The 17,933-nt window shown below is 45.3% G+C and overlaps 1 protein-coding gene across 1 annotated transcript; it reads right to left on the bottom strand.

The window, feature by feature from the left end:
• Positions 1–1,133: 1,133 nt before the first annotated feature.
• On the bottom strand, positions 1,134–16,475 carry RPS14 (ribosomal protein S14). The gene is made up of 5 exons (XM_069654042.1): positions 16,354–16,475; positions 10,565–10,714; positions 10,249–10,410; positions 3,394–3,470; positions 1,134–1,239 (listed from the first exon to the last, which is right to left on the bottom strand). Exons 2-5 carry the CDS (start codon positions 10,711–10,713, stop codon positions 1,172–1,174), a joined length of 456 nt encoding a protein of 151 aa, XP_069510143.1. The 5' UTR covers position 10,714; positions 16,354–16,475; the 3' UTR covers positions 1,134–1,171.
• Between the last annotated feature and the right edge of the window lie 1,458 nt (positions 16,476–17,933).

The raw sequence follows: 17,933 nt of genomic DNA, 5'->3' as shown, positions 1-17,933 counted from the left end.
ACCAAGTTACAAATCCAATCACCTCAGGCAAGCCGAATACTGGCCGCCGCCCTTGGGAACACAAGCAGTGCACACAAAAAGCACAGACACACGACGTCAATTGCTCCTGCACGCATAAACAGGAGCACATAATCCATCCGATACCTCATTAACCAAGCCTATCAAATTTCCCTTTAGTGCCTGGAGACCATGAAAATGATAGCGGTGCGCGACCAGCATAACAGTCTTATTTCAGACTCAAATCAAAGTTTGGGAATATATACCTCAGTTTGGCAGCAAGATTCATTTTATCCAGGGTTCATGCTTCGTGGGGAATCAAAGAAGCATCAAAGCAACACAGTTCCATTTAGACTACTTTAAGCGTGTGAAGACCCAAGGCTTTAGGTGAATCACCAGCTTGCTAAATCCATGATCAATACAGCTCACAAAATTTGCACTCCATGTTTTTTTCACATGGAACCTGCATGGTCATGACTCAATAGAAGGGTACTTGAAGGGGTTATGGTTGTATACATATAACTGACACCAGCTAGTCCCCTTCTCAACACAAGGCGGATCGAAACTACCCTTCAATAAGAGTTGAGAATTCAGACTGAAATCAGTTGCTTAATTGTTTAGGAGTACAGTTCAAGTGCTTCAAAGCACCATAAACATGTGTTGCCACTAGTACTGGACGCTATTGTATCCTCTTCATGGAATCCAAACAAATGACCAGCAGTTGACATGTCGGCAGGAAATGCCACCCGAGCAAGAAATCAGGTTTGCCAACTTCAACCTGAAATTTTGATAGTGGACAACGGTGGTGGTTGGTGGGGTGGGGGGGGGGGGGGTGGTTTGGGAGTTCGGGGGGAAAGAGTTTGTGAAAATTTACAAAATACAGTTCTAAATTGACAGGAGATAAGGACCATTATTCCTCCATGGAAAGTTGAAGATTGCCCACTGTAAACCTGGCAAAAATTAAGGCAGGGCGCTATGGTAGTCATGGAATTAACCTCCATCTTGGAATTAACCTCCATCCCCCACTTTTCTTTGTGCACTAACCTCACCCTCCACAAGTTGGCTTACGATACAGACACCATCCGGTACAGCTAATGAAGAATCATTTTTCCATAGCATCAAAAATGAACAAATCATCAGGTTTGTTTAATTTCTTTATTGGCAGCAAACTCATCTACAGACGACGACCACGGCGACCACCCTTCCTGCGAGTGCTGTCTGAGGGAATGGGGGTGACATCCTCTGCGGAGAGAAAGTTTGTGGTTAGCACAGTCTATTACAATTAGGTCAATATCAAATATGGCTTTGATGTAATATCTGCAGAACACATTTACCAGCCTACACGTCTCCTAAACGACTGACGAGAAGACCATTTAAAAAGCAAGTAGTCCCCCCCCCCCGCCCCCCGCCCGCCCTCCAGTTGATGGAATTTGTGTGTGAAAATGTAGATTTAAAAACCCAGGTTGGAAAACTAAAATAGATCATAACAAAACTCCTGGCAGACCATACTAGGAGACAAGGTTACTGCATGCTTGACCTTCTGGTTTTCCACCCTGCAGCGTGCAACTGCATTGACTAGCACCCACTGAAGTATACTGAAGCCACACGTGCACCCAAAACTGAGAAAAAGTATATAACAAAGTCGCTGTCAACAGCTTCCGTTATAAGAGCGCGAGGCACAGCAGATACCAGTGAAAGATGCATAATATTTTGTGGACCAGACAAGACAGTTCAGCTACGCACTAACACCAGAGTGCACCAGATGAACCCACTCCGGTAAACAAAACTTACATCATTCACTCTGATGTCCCACGATAATTCAGAAATCTAAAAATGCCACATAACAGCCTCATTTAAACTTGCCTGTGTGGTAAACCAGTATGAAGTTAAACATCAAGCAACTCAAGGTCATGGGGAATTGTTGGATGCAAGCAATACCCACCCATAGTTCTTTCTTCACTAATGGAGGTTTGCTGGGACTTTTGCGAGGCTGCAAATGCAAAAATAAGTAGCAGCAGCCTCCCCCACCGACCACAGCAGCCACTTTCAGCTAAGCAATCTTATAGATGGTAATGCTTCAGAACAGTCGAGCACAGCAGGTTAAAAATGTATCTGCCATTTGTATTCCAAACTTCTATATTCAGAATGCAACATTATAAACCTCACATAGTACTGACGGACTGTAGACGGAAAGATGGCCATGATGCCGCTTTACACACCCCCCCCACGCTTGCTCAACTTCTCTCCTGTTTCTCTGCACTTTCAGTGTTATGCAGAGGACACCAAACTCTGTTAAACTTCCCCCTGAACCTCTACCCACTTCCTCCACCATTCCAGACTGCCTGTCTGCTATCCAGTCTTGGCACGCCTCCAACAAGACAGAGATCCTTCCTATTGGGACTCGTGTTCCTTCTGTCCACCCTCTATGGGCTCTCCCCCCTACTTCCTCTGAAGTCAGAAACCTTTCCTTCCCCACATCCTGGACCATGCCAAGAAGGAGCATGTCCAACTCGACCTCCTTCGAGGTAAACCTCCCTTTCCCCCAGAAGCTCAATGTTTCTAGAGCTCAGGTGCTCTAGGCTGGACTACTGCAACAGCCTCTTCCTTAGTCTTCCTCTCTTCGCTCCCTCCAGCTAATCCAGAATAGGGCTGCAAGACTGATCCTTGACCTTAATTCCTGGTACTGTAGACCTACAATCTGTCCACTGGCTCCCGGTTGCTAAAGGATCAAATTCAAATCCCTCTGGGCCGGGCACCACGCGATGTACAACTTTCAACAAACACCTACCCCTCCCACCCCCGGATCCAACTCTAAGCTTTTCAAGCACCATCTAAACAGCGAGTGGGTGGCCGCTCCCTTTCCTCGGCTGGCTCCCCCCTCTGTAACAGCCTCCCCTTACTCTCCATCTTGAGGGAGGGAGGGTGGGGGTGTTGCATCCTCTGGCCTGAGTTGTATCACAGGCCTGCATTCAATGTACGTGCATGTGACCCCATCTCTACCAAGGATGGCTCTTACCTGTTGCCCTGCAACTGGCTCCATGGCACTTCCTCCTCTGTGGACCCCACTAGCACTTCCCCTGTCACTCCGCTCGGCAAGGGTGTTACAAATGCTCACAAGGTCTAGTAGGATCACTTCTGTCTTTTGCGCATCATTGTTATTTTATTCCATTGCCCAATAAAATAACCTTATTTTGGACAAGTACTCAAAGGAAGTGGGAAATGAGCAACCTGGCTCAATTAAGACAGTTATACAGCCTAGTGCCTTCATATTAGCATTTGTTTCAAAGTCAAGAGAAAGGAGACGAAATATATGCCCACAAACCACATGCAGCTGTGTACGCTCTCGGTTCAACATCCCTGAAGATATTAATGATCAAATGAACTGTAAGTGCTTACCAATTCGACCGATCTTCATGCCGGAGCGGGCAAGAGCTCGCAGGGCCGACTGTGCTCCTGGTCCTGGCGTCTTGGTCCTGGAGGAAGAGTGATCAGAATAAAATTTAAAAACACACCCACCAATAACCCACATTTTAACAATCAATTAAAATGTCAAATTAACCAAAACTTCGCTATGTTAAGCGCCACACCCATAGATACTTCAGAGCACAAAAACACAGGGGGTAGCCCAGGGCTATACATGAAGGTTTGCAGAGTAAGTGAAGGTGTTCAAAGAATTTAAATTCTGCACATGCAACCTATTTCTAAAAGTGAGTTTGCTGCCAATTTGCATGTTATTCCAGTATTGGCAGACACGTGCCAAACAAAAGGGCTAGGGACAGCTAGCATTTAACGATAGCTCAAGAAACTGAGTAGGCCTTTGTAAACTGTAAACTAGATTTTCTTAATTTAAGATGGCTCAGCACCATTCTTTATTTTTATTTATAATACATGCCAAACCCAACGGTATCAGGGTGCAGGATACATGAATATTTTAGGCTTAGGTTACAAGGTTTACAGCAAATATACATTTATTGCAGGTAAGGAACAGTTGGGCTTAGATTACAAGGTTGCAGCAAAATACAGCTATCACACATATACTGCCGTTAAAGATCAGTAACTTGTAATAATGCACAGACTACAGTTAAAGGATGAATTACAGCAACCGGGTATACACACGGTAAAGGAAAAGAGGTCATTACTTGGGAGGTGGGCAGCTAATAGCGTCTGTAGGAGTCTATATACAGTTCATAAGAATGGGGAAGGTAGGCTAGTGGCTGGAGTATATTAGTGATCGTTGTCTTTGAGCCACTTGATATTGTGTCTGAAGTGGGAGTAAGGTTGATCCGCTCTCAGGAAGGAGGGGGCGGGGGAGGGTGTGGGGGTTAGCGAGTTCCACAGCTGAGCAGCTTTGACTCAGAAGCTGCTGCCTCCTGCTTTCATCAGTTTACCCGCAGGCAGTTTGTATTAGCAGCTCTGGTAGGCCGGTTGGAAGAGATTTTGTTAATTCTATCTTTGAGATAGCTAGGTGCAGCATTGTTTAGGCACTTGTGAATAAGAGGCAGTTTTAGCAGGATTTTGTCGCTAGTGGAGAGCCAGTTCTGTCTGCTTACTTCAGAGATGTTCTTTCCTGGCGATACTCAATGCTGCTCTAAGAGCGTTTTATTGACGCACAGATATAGGGCGTTGCAATAGTCCAATTTGGACAAGATTAAGGCTCTGGCCAGTGTAATGCAACTGATTTTAGATAAGAATGGTTTGCCCGCTCTATTCAATTTACATGTACATGCTGTGGCCGAGGCCAAGGAGTACACATGTTTGGAAAAGGTCAGGTTAGAATCCAAGTAGAAGCCTAGGGTTTTCACCTCTTGAGCAACCTTAATGGTGTTGCCATGTTAAGAAGGTGCATTTGTGACAGTTTAGTAAGATTTGGCGGGGTGCCCAGAATGATAGTTTTGTCATCATTCAGGCATAGACCATGGACTGCCATCCATGCCTGGATGAGGAGGTATCCTATTTACCAAGCCCAAATCCTTCTCATAATCCCCAGTAAGTGGTATGAGAATCGGAGTATCACCTGCATACTTAGTATAGGGGATACCAAGATAATGCCGTGTGAGGTATGGCCTCAGGAGGAAGGGGGCGGCCATCAAGGTGGATGGGGTGGGTTTGAGAGCTGAGGACCATCTGGTGGGGGCAACAAAGAACAACCAGGGGTGATCCCATGACACTACTGCACATAGCTCAACGACACTGGGGATACAAGAGAAGCGAAATAGTGAAAGGTGGACATAGTCACTGGCAAGGAAAGCAAGGAGCATGGGAGTCCCAGGGACTGTCCCCACACCAACTCAACACCACCGCAAGTAGAACGCCCCTTGATCTCCCAGCGAGCATCGCACCGATGAAAAGTGGCAGACGCAGTAAAGCATGAGCTGGATAATCTGGTGCGCAAAATCGACAAAGCAGGACAGAATTAAGAAGGAGACCAGGTGAGTGACAGAGGCTGAAAACCACATCATTACACTAGAAGAAAACGTCTGGATTCCCACACATGCTGCAACCAGACATGAAAGCACTGCAAATTGACAATGAGGGCCTAAAAGTGAGATCTCTAAAGGAACATGCGTGTAGTGGACCTCCCAGAATAATCCTGAGGATCCTTTGGTTCCGTCAATCCCTAGTGGAGGGGGCGCACAGGTCTCTGGGACTGCCCCCAAAAAGAGGCCAGAGTCGGAGCCCGCTAATCAGTTGCTATGGTTTCATTTTGGTGGGGTACTTAACACTGCAAGTTTGGGAAGTGCAGTGAGGGTGGGAAGCAACATTGTTGTTCACTGGACAATGTACGGACGGGGTGGGTCCTTGGTAACAGCACCGTATGGAAAAGCAAACCGGGAGCACTGAAATGGGATAATGACAAAGGGGCCATTACACTGCTCAGTTGGAATGCTAGGGGCCTCAATTTAAATCCAGGGCAGGAAAATCCTCACATTGTGCACACCAGTGAGGAACAATTATGCTGCTGCAAGAGTCACACTTACGTGGCTGATGTAATGAATAGCATCTCAGGTGGATAACTCAGCGGCAACATGCTCGCCTTGGAAGCACAACGACACATAGCAACACAGGTTCGATCCCTGGGTCTGTGCTTAGAAACCTCTGGGTATTAAGCGCGTTCTAAATGTTAATGTTAAAGGACATTTGTACCGCGCACTATCACCACTGGACTGGTCCCTTGGCGCTCCGGCGGCTCTGAAAGAGGGGAGGTTGAGTTAGTGGGAGGAAGCAGGAAAAGTGCACAAGAGCAGTGATGTGCTGTTGACGGCCTCAGCCCGGTGGGTCCGTTGGCTGGGCCTGGGGTGTTTGCGGCCGGTAGTCGTTGTGTACTGTTGTGCAAGGCTGCGTGTTTTTTGTTTTGTTAGTGTAGTGAAGTTTGTGCAGTTTGTTGTGCTGTGGGTTTTGGTTGTGTTTGGTTTGGAGTTTGAGAGGTGCATGCAGAAAGGGAAATTGTTAGTAGGGGTTGGTTAGTTTGCGTCTCTATCCTGACTAGAAGCACTCTCCTTGCATAGTCTCCCCTGTTGCGGCTCTGTCCTGATCTGGGTCTGACTGGCATACAGGTTCCTTACTCCTCTAGCCCCCGCCTCTAACATGCTCCCTCATAGCTCCCCTTATCTTCCATTCATACTCCTGTGGCCATTGCACTTGCCAATGACAACCTCTCATAAATAACATCAATACATTTTGACAATTCTCATCCAGTTCTAGAGGAGGGGTTATTACTCTGATTCAGAGATCGCTCCAGTTTCGGGTTACTGCAACAGACAGACATGGAAGGGAGATTTGTAACTGTATCGGGGTCTGACAAAGTAATGCTCGTTAATGACTATGCCTCTAACACTAATGACTTGCTTTCTCTCGAATTAGGGGATAGGTGCTTAAAATACAGACTCCCACATGATATGGACGGGGGACTTTTAATACTACACTTGATACGAACCGGGACAGGTCGAACAGCAAACCGATGGGTCCCACTGTGGTTGGACTGAAACACAAAGGCCATGCCTTTCCTTGGTCTGGTCAATCTCTGGCGAATGCTTCAGAGAACCATGGGCTTTTCTTTTTATTCCTCAATTCACAATATGCATTAGAGAACCAACATGACTGACCCCCGCCTCTCCCCAAAATGTTACATGCCACCTTCCAATTGGTCCGATAACCTTTTCTGACCATTGCCCTTTGAAGTGGTCCTTTGCACTTTCACATGAGCTCCCGCATCGGCCTCCCTGGGGGTATAAGTTAGAGAACCTGGTGGACAGAGCATGAGCTATGCATGAAGGATGAGACCCAGCAGAACCCCCTTCTTACAGCACATGTAAAGTTCAGGGCGTGTCCGACAGCAAGGCCGGCTATATGGGAAAAGCGCAAGTCTTATAGATCACTGCTGTGGCTAATAAGAGGCAGGCCAGATATTTGTCGCTGTGAGAAATAATGAACACCTTGTCTCGCTTTGAAGAACGGGATCAGTCGCTCGACAGACCCCGCTCTTCAACGCGATAAGCCCTTAACACCCACGCAGCGTCCATGCAAGCATCAATACCGTTGCTTACAAGCTGACCAGGCGCAAACATTTGGCCCTAAGGTTACGGGATCGCTGCCTGATCTTGAGACATGGATCACAGGGAAGGCTAACCATGCTCAACTTGTTGGTTCTGAAGAGGGTTACGCCAACAACCAGTCATCGAAACCGGTCGACCTCTTTCCACCTTGATATCCTCAAAGGAACAGGGATACGTAAATTCAATACTTGCCGAATGGCCAGCATATTTGAGCATCAAGACACTGATCTTTTCTTGTGGCTGGCAAGAAAATTTAGATAACCAACACTACCCATCACACACCCATTGAACCTTCTGCTCTGCGGGTGAATAAAAGGACTCTTGACCTGCGTATAATTCCTCTTTGGAATGTTCAGAATGTGAAAAAGATCCAATAGTAATGGTCTGTTTATGTGGGTTACTGTAGGTTTTTGAATTTTAACTCTATACCCTTCTGGTACTTTGAAAATAGGTCCTTCCCCTTTACTTTCAAATCCCTCTGCATCATCAACAAGGCTGTCTGGGGACCACACTACCTACAACTCTCTTACCAAATACTCTCCTCCTAGACCCCTATGCTCCCCTGGCACCAACTCTAAACCGAGGAGGAGGCTGCTCGCTTTCCTCAGCTGGATCCCACTTCTGGAACAGCCCCCCCCTCCCTCTACGTCTTGAGCAGGACCATGTGAACTTCCGAAAGCACCTCAAGACTCATCTTTTACTCCCCCCTTCCTCTGCTAACCCCAAAGTTAATGTGATTTATGTCTTGGACCCTTATGCATCCTCTGGACCTTTCACACCCAATCTCCCCAGCATCCATCTTCCTCAGCACTTGCCTCGGCACACCCTATGCACTGGAGATTCGCACTTTCCTCCCACCCAATGCAGCTTCGGGCCGCATAGCACTTACCATAACTTCATCTGTGGCTCACCCTCGAGCACAGCAACTTCCCCATTGCCCCCTTCCTTCCTGCACTTGAACGTTCTGAATACTCAAAGCATAGGTTTGGCCGTCCCTTCCCCCACTGCATTTTATGTATTTAATTGTACTGCCATCACATGTTCCCTCTCTGCTGCCCTGTGGGCACTTTGAAACAGAATGCGTTTCCTGTATAAGCGCCTTACAAGCAAACAAATAAATCCCCACCACCCTAGGGACAGCACCCCCCTGAAAGGGACAGGGTGTGCTTCTACCTAGGGACAGTGCTAGTTTTGATATTCACTCCAATATCAAACCATGTGTGTGCTCCAAATCCCCCCGTGTGCCAAGACATGTTCTAGGTTTAATGGTGGTTCTGAATAGTATATTGTTCAAAATCACGTTGCTGTCCCCGACTGTCAGGTTGTAGCCGCCTATATGGCCCAGAGGCTGTCGCCAGCAGAGCCCTACACTCCAGGATTTTGAGGTTTCCTTAAATATATGGTCAACCCAAGCACCGAAAAATTACGGGTGTTGGGTGACAGCAAACACTAGCTGCTCAGTACATGAATGCTCCATGCACAAATATATTGGTGTCCCGCAAATAAATACAACAATCCATTTGGACATTTATACACAGCTCCATGTACTGGGCGATTTAGTGTTTGCTTATTGAGAAGGAATTACTTTTTAACGTGCTAAATCCAGCAAGAGTTTACGAATATTCGTAAAATTGACACAATCAGTGCTTGGATAAGAGGGTTCCTTTCTAAACTGAACACTGGATGGGGAGTGCATGGCTGGTCTGATTTTACAGTACAGGAAAATGTACAGATCGGTGTGCACCGACTCACTTGAGAGGACCAGTCGCAGAACTCCTACCAGACGGCGCAAGAACCAACTCTTCCCTGCCAACTACGAACCTATTCAACAATGCAGTGCAACATGAACACTAATTCAGCAGCTTTGGGACCATTTAACTGCTCGGGTGCGTCAACCTAGGACATTTACCACCCAACGATACAGCAAGACCACATAGCTAACTGGTACTAAACACAGAAACAAGACAATTGGTGTTATGCATAACATCTTAAGATGGCAGTATACAAAACCCACTACTGGAACAACAGAAATCCTACGAGACTACATAATTGGTGCCCCAAAAAACGCAAGCCACTGCGCCGTACAACTACCTTGTACCGATTACATGCTCTTGTCGTAGTTCCTTGTCCGGATTACATGTCCTTGCCGAAACACTGGACTGACTTAGTCCCACCAGGCGCCATTTCACCTATGCACTCAAACCAGGTTAAAATCCTAACAACAAACGCAATGCAAAATGGGCATGACAAAAGCCCTATATGGCCTTAACAATGGCAGATATCTGTGTTGGTATACCAGTTGGCGGACTGTTTACCATTTTACAAATAAATTGTAAAGGAAAATCTAGCCTGACAAAGAATTTGCTCTCGGAGAGTGCAACTTCTCTATATTGCTACTATCTACATGAAAAGTCCGAACTCGCAAGTCCTCCTGCACTTAAATAGCCCAAAACCATGAACAGGGTGCATATTGTAAACTAGCTCCGTTTCCTACCAGAAAGGACAGAAATTATGAAGTTGCCTACCAGCCGAGGGAGTGCTAGCTCCACTTGTGTCTCATATGGACAAACCATGCAGCCCCTGGGGCAACGCACGGCACATTAAACCCCAAAACTGGACACAGCGTAGTAAACATCTTGGTAAATGACCACCTAGCAGCTACCCCATGAAAGGATTCACCATTGCCCCGTAGTCTCACCTGTTTCCACCTGTTGCACGCAACTTTATGTGGAGGGCAGTGATACCCAGCTCCTTGCACCGCTGGGCCACGTCCTGGGCCGCCAACATGGCAGCATATGGGGAGGATTCATCTCTGTCGGCCTTCACCTTCATCCCACCAGTCACCCGGCAGATGGTTTCCCTGGAAACAAGCACGGTGAAGATTAGGAGAAAGACACGGGAAGTTCCTACTAGGGAGGAAGCAATGCTTACATTCATGCAACAAATAAAATTACTTTGTACAGTCCCCACATGTTGATTGGCGAAGAGGGCATAGGCTGATTAAGTTTACTCACTTGCCAGAGAGATCAGTGACATGGACGAAAGTGTCGTTGAAGGAAGCGAAGATGTGGCACACTCCAAACACATTCTCACCCTCTGCGACTTGAGGGCCCAGGCTGATTACCTGTTCTTCCTTCTTTTCCTTACCCTTACGAGGAGCCATTCTGTGTAAGGGAAAGAATGTCCGGTAAGACAGGCGGATCATTACTAGCAGATTCCCAAGTTAAATGGCTAGTGACGTGTTAAAACTGCTTACCCAAGAGGTGAAGGTAAACGTGGGTAAGTACAACACCACACATTAACTTACCCACGACACTTACATTAAAAAAAACATGGAGGGTATACTCGTGTGGAAATAATCGGTAACGTTTGTAGTCTGAACAAAAACCATCACGTATTTTTCCCAAAAATGCAATTAGAACATAAATCTCTAAGAAATATCAAAGGGGAATTGGAGGACAAGCACACAGACAAACAAGTATTGCAATTCCAAATCGGGTTGTGTTGTCATATGCCGGGAACTGCCAATAGTTAGTACTAATAGGCCATTAATGTTAGCAGACGCAACATGTTTTCGGTACTGGGACATAACAAGCAGTTCCTGCTAAACATCTATGCACAAGTCCAAACTATGGCTTTACCAACCAATGCTTGTTTTTACAGGACTTCAGTGAATGACAAATCCAAGTAACAGAAGGCACAATTGGGCAAAACATTGTTAAACCAGTTCCGCATTTAGAGTAGCAATTAAGCCATCAACCCAGAGGACCACTTTGAATTAACACTGTCCACCAGCACCTCCATCACAAAGTTGGATAAACCTTGCTCAGAACCCAGAAAAAGGAGTTTGGGCAGGATGGGAGAGAAAGGCCAAAGAGAATCGCATCACCATGAGCGGGGTAAATCAAACAATCTGTATGTCGTGTTTACAAGGCCGATTGGAAGCAGCTTTGGACTCGCTCAGTCCAGTCATTTATAAATCACGTGTCACGGGGTTTGCCCGCTTAAAAACAAACGTGAGTGTGTGATTGGGCCGGTTGACACTGCAACAAAGTCCATTACACGCTGCGGCCATATCGTCCTGAACTGGGCTGACGACAACACCTTGATGACCTTTAATCACTCCTTGTTCCCATGGATCGTGTTTCAATAGGTTTTGATGGGGCCTTTCCATCTGAAAGACCTCTCACGGATCGTTACCTAGCCAATAGGTGTTTAAATACAATACATGGTAATGAAAGCAAAGCTCCCTTTTAAAGGTTAGGCCTGGTGCCAACTATACGGTATACAAAACATTGAATAGTTAAAAAGGCTTATCCTGCACGATAGAAAGTTCGATGTTTGTGACAATCTTATTTCTTCTTCACTACACAACTTTCTTTAGTGACTCGAGTACAGTGGTGTAAAAAGAAAAGATGTTTCAGTGCCCCTTTATATTCCATTCTGGGACTATAGTTTGCAATTCTGCATGAGAAAAACAGGACCCAATTCATTATTTATTATGCACTTATACACAAGTGTTTCAAAGCCCAACCATGCATGGGAGGTGAAGACATAAGGAGGACCAAACCAAAGGATCTTACTAGGCATGGTACATCCAGACCATACAGTGCACAGAACATAAGTGCATGGGGGGACAATTAGTGACCAAGTGCGCCCAGTCCCGTCGGAACATGGGTTAAAAGTGCAGAGAGATACCACTCTCTAGGGTCGTAACCAAAGTGCAGTAATGCTGCGGCAAGCACAAGACCCAGGGGCAGTGCAGGAGACTGGCGTAGAAAGTTTGAGACATGTGTGGCTCTTAAGGTACACCAAGCACCCAGTGAGCTAAACTGAACGAGCAGAAAGGTGGTTAGCAGGGGAGAGTAGGCGGTGAAGAGGAAAGGAGTTTCCGGAACTTAAGGCGATCCGGTTCAAAACGCAGAAGCTGTTCCAGAAGGATAAAGATCCCCCCACCCCAAGTCTCTGCTTGGAGAAGCGGCTCACTCGCAGAGAGCTAGACTATTCAGGGATAGAGCGAAGACTTGTGGACAAAGCAAAGGTCTTGAACTTTAACTTTGCAGCCAGAGAGCCAGTGAAGGGATTTCAGCGGCAGAGATACGGTCCCTGGGCTTGAGGCCAGGGATAAGCATTTGCGGTTCTGTTCTGGATGAGTTGAAGAGAACAGTGTAGAAGAGGGAAGGTTGAGAAAGAGGTAGTTGCAGTAGTCCAGCCTCGAAGACCAGGCCTCTAGAAACAGTAAGTCTCTGTGGGAAAGTGAGAAAAGGTAGGATACCTCTTGAGAAGGTGCAGTTTGTAGTGGGACTTTTTTATAGAGATGGCCGCAATGTGAGAAGAGAAATGACCCATATTTTTGTCTAAAACATGCTAAAAAAAATAAAATGTACAGGGCTTTATTTTAAACTGAACTAGAGTCACGCGTTCGACGGTTAACAAGTCCTGTTTTTCACCCTTTGTGTTTTGGGACTGTTCTTCCAGTTGAAGTACAAGGATTCCAAGCAAAAGCCAGACTGAGTGACCCACTCACGCATGACCAGGGGAAACTTGAGAGCTGTTAAGACAGTATTATTGTAACCCTTGAAACACAAATTAACTATGTGACAAGTGCCTAAAACTGCAAGTGGTTAAAATTCCAGCTTCACCGTTTGTGTGATCCTGGCCAAATAATGTAACTGCACTAGTATAAACGACTGGCCTCAGCAGAGCCAACTTCAGTGTCTGGCGTTAAGATTTCACTTTACTGCACCGTTACTTCCATCTTTATGGAACCCCCAAACTTTTTGCTTTTATTTTTTTTAATCTGACCTGTACTTTTCTGTGCAGCGACTACACTAGCCTTTGCTCATATGTTATGGGGAAACTGATATGCACTTTGGGCTGTCAGCACTGGGAAACCTGGTGGGCAGTCATAATGTCGACAGTCAAAATTTTGAAAAATAAATGTCGAAAAAAATAATGTCGACAAACAATAATGTTGACATTTTTTCGAAATTTTCTATTATATAAATAAATATGTAACTAAAATGTGTTGAGTATGAGGGGTGAGAGGGTGGTGGCAGGGGGTGTTGGGTGGGACACCCCCATAGTAAATGATACTATTTTTATTTATTTAATTATTGAATAAATAAATATATAATTACTATGTGTTGAGAATGAGGGGTGAGAGGGTGGTGGCAGGGGGTGTTGGGGGGACCCCCATAGTAAACGATACTCTATGTATTTATTGAATATATAAATAAATATATAATTAGAATGTGTTGAGTATGAGGGGTGAGAGGGGGTTGGGGGGAACCCCCCCATAGTAAATGATACTCTTTTTGTTTAATTATTTAGTGAAAAAATAAATAAATATATAATTAGAATGTGTTGAGTATGAAGGGTGAGAGGGTGGTGGCAGGGGGTGTTGGGTGAGGTGTTGATAGTTCTAATTGACATTTTTTTCTCTAAAAAATGACTTTACATTATATGTATAGGATGTCGACATTATTGTTTGTCGGCATTTTTTTTTCAACATTATGACTATAAACCGGGAAACCTTATGTCACAACTTTTGTATCACTTGGGGTAACTATTATTGTGCACGGCAGCTTACACTGCAGTACAATGGGGTTCAGGTTTTTTTGCCCTAGAATTTTTGGTTACTCTAGGTGTGCTAAAAGGATAGGCTGGTAGCAGCAGTGACTTCCCCACTTTTTGGCCTTTTTTATAATAAAAAAAAAAAATATAAGGTTTACTGCATTTGGCTACTGGTCAAACATAGCCATGCCACAAGATTTTTCACCTGTTCTTTTGCCATGTTCCTGGCTTCAAAGGCCAGGAAAATCCTTATAAGGACCTCCAGTACACGGGAAAGCAGGAGCCTTTGGCGGGCTTTGTGTGTTTGCTGGCAGGATGTGGGATGGGGCTGTCTTGACTCCAATCCACAAACTCGTTTCAGTGTGTCAGAAGGTATGCATGAATGTTCCAGCCAGTGGTCCCGATTGTATCACTGTGGGGGGTGTGTGGGCTAGTCCTGCTATTGGCTAGTTAGAGTTTGAACGCTTACCTGGCTTTAGGATAAGAGGACCCCTGCACCCATTCTTCAGAGCAAAGTATCCTATCCAGCTGGGAGACCACCCATCACTGCTACCTAAACTGATTTGGCTACAGCTTCCCTGAGTCACAATATAGGTTGGCCTTCTATGCATTTGTCCACCAGGCCATAGTATAGAAAATCAGTCCTAAAAGCTGGTGGCAAAGGGGGAGGATGCTATAGTTGTGTGGGCCATTTAGATTATTGCCCCAAAGGAGAACAGCGAGACTATGCTATGCCCCCGTTGGAAAGATCACATTTACTTGCTTATATCAATGCAAAATAGAAAGTTTCCAGAGTGTGCCACGTTATGACTTTTTTTGTTAGGGTATTGCTATGCTGACATTAAGCCATGCAGGCGAATAAGTAGGGCCCATGGTTTCTAGAGTTCGCAGGACTTCCCTTACGACTGCCCACTGACTCCTCAATGACATGCCAACTATTGCACTGCATAAATACTAGTCCATTCGCGATTTTAATTGACTTCTGGTCCCAGATTTAAATGGGAAATTACCAACATGCAAAGTTCACCAGGTTTGAACTGGCATTTCCTGAATGGAACAGGCATGCATAGAACTAGTCAGGCTTACAGGATGATACAATGCAGATGTACTTTCACAATCAACGCACCAGACGAATTTTGGGAGCCAGTGATGGACTCAAGGAGCACGACTCCGCAAGTAAACGAGGGAAGCCAACGATAAGCTTTTATAAATCACCACGCATACAAACAATGGAGACGAGACACCAATTGCCCGAAAAATGAAAGATAAGCATTTTGTTCCAGCATAAGTGCTTTTTCGCAAGGTTTACGTAGCGTTTCTTAATTTTTAAACGTGTTTTAAGTTCCCACTTTTTCTGTCCAGCCAATTTGGATTGGAGACCTGGCAACACTTCTTGTCGCTCGTACGCCGTCTCCCTCCTAACCATACAATCGTTGTACCACATAGCCAACATTAAGAGGACGAACATTTGACAAATACCAGGCTACAAAGCGATATTTGTTCGCAATCTGATAAGGCACATCAATACCCCAAAAATCAAAATGCCAGGGAAGGTACTTCTCTGAGGTTAGATTTGTATTAATGATTAGGAGAACATTTAAACACACTGATAACTATACAATGAGGAACCGGTACGAATAAATACAATAAACACTAAGTACTATAATCCATGTAAAAGTACTTCTAATCCAACAATAAGACAATCCAATAACAAGTTAGGCACCGGGAACACTGCAAGTGATGTACACAGATTGGTGCATGTGTGTATCTAGCAAAGACGACGTGTTCTTTAACGTCCAACGTGAGCATAAATAAGGAGCAGGGAAGTAGATGGAAAACCATTTCAGATTCGTGTTTTATACGGGGGTGAGGCCCGCGAGAGATTAGCATGGGGCCAACTGCAGGGAGAGCCAAAAAGAATGAGGCTTGGAGCTTTTCAGCATTACAAGTACAAGGACTTCTGAGTAACGGAAGAGACCATGTACAGTACATCGCTTGTGACGTATCTTTTCCGGGATGCTACCGAAACTCCAGCTCGAGGATCTATTCCTTGACCAGGCCGCACAAAATCTACAACTTTTTTTTACAATTCCACTTGACAGAACGCGAAAATATTAAGCTTCACACATGGTCCTGAATGCCCTGCGCCTGGTCAGTCACAGGCGTGGGCACTTAAGCTTCTGTAAGAGAAGGATTGCAGCGGATTTCACCAGCAGACAACACTTACTTCTGTCACTTCTCACGGAATCGCTACCGGAAAGGACGGAACGTAAGGCGCAGGGGCATAGGTCACGTACTGCAACAGGAAGTACACACCATCAAGTAGAAATAGAAAGAGGCCACGTCCGAGGGCGGGCAAGCCCCGGGCTGCGGCTCCGTCAAAACCGGCGGCCATCATAGAAGTGTGTTTTAGCCACATACTCAAATAAACATTGACGAAGAGAATCACACATACACATTTAATCTTTAGATATATCGGTTGATGTTAGGGGTTTTAAAATTCTGAATATTAAAGTAGTTTTTTCACCCATTTAAACATATGTTTTTTGGGATTAATATATACATTTATTAGTATATTTCTAACATTTTTCAATATTTTCAATATGGTGTTTTGGAAATCTCTCTTAACAGCAGCAACGGTTTCTACGAATTCATTGTTATCAGCTTGTTCTGTCAACTGGGTTTTAGATGGTCCTTTTGGTTGTGTTCTTTCTTTCGTTTCTCTGGTTAAACTCGAAATTTCAACCAGCCCACATACGTGCGAGGAGAAGGAGCGCTTTACTTGATTTTAACAAAAGACTCTGAACGCGGGCCTGATGCGTGTGAGCAAGTGATTGAAATGTGAGCATGGGTTTCAACTTTACAGAATTATTGGTGGGGTCCAGGCAGTGACGTGACATTGATAGCCAGAAGGGAAGTGGGTGTGCTGGGAGACCAAAGGCCTGATTTACAAAGTTTTTTACAAAGCGACTGTCCCATTGAAAAATGCTTTTGTAAATCAGGTCCCTAGTTTTACAAGCACCAATGGAGTCTGCACCAGCCAATGAGTTTCACTTTAACTATACCCAGTGCTTTAAGTGGGATTGGAAATCGAGGGGGGCGGGAGAGGGCTCTAGTTAGGGGGTGTGCCTTAAAGGCATGGTCTAGTAAAAAATGTTATTTAAAAAATAGATAGGCAACATAAAAAAAATACTAGCATTCTCTTTTTTTAAACTTCCTACTCTGGTCTCCGGTCCCCGTCCTCCGCGTACAGCACTAATGAAGGGAAAGCCACCCAGCGGTAGCTTTTGTTTACTACAGCTGGCTGGCTTTTCCTTCATTAGTGCTGCAAAAGCAAAAGCCAGCACAGGAGGGCATCCATTTCACAAAATGGATGCGCACATGTGCTTGCTTTTGCAAATTTTGAGCTTGAATAGCTCAAAATTTTACATAGGAAGTTTAAAAAAAGAGAATGCTAGTATTTTTTTTATGTTGCCTATCTATTTTTTAAATAACATTTTTTACTAGACCATGCCTTTAAGGACACAGCCGTTAACGAGACCCCGCCACCCCTCCCCACACATTAAGGGCGGGGACACACTGGCATCATTATATTTGTGCGCAGCTTCCCCTCTTAAACAAAAGAAGGGGAGGGCGCACCAAAAGTTGTGACACTGGTGTGCCCCAGTTCGGACACATCAGGCAGTCCTTTCATTCAAGGAACCCGCTTTAACCACGGGGTCCTTGAATGAAAGGTCTGCCTGCTGCTGGTGTCTATGTACTTGAAACGGTAGGAGGGCTGGAGGGCCCATTCTCTCCTTTTGTTCT

This window comes from Ambystoma mexicanum, chromosome 3q (genome assembly GCF_040938575.1).
Source record: "Ambystoma mexicanum isolate Mex_15411 chromosome 3q, UKY_AmexF1_1, whole genome shotgun sequence".
NCBI lineage: Eukaryota > Metazoa > Chordata > Amphibia > Caudata > Ambystomatidae > Ambystoma > Ambystoma mexicanum.
Note: the sequence above shows the minus strand (reverse complement) of the source record. Positions and strands in the feature narration are given on the sequence as shown.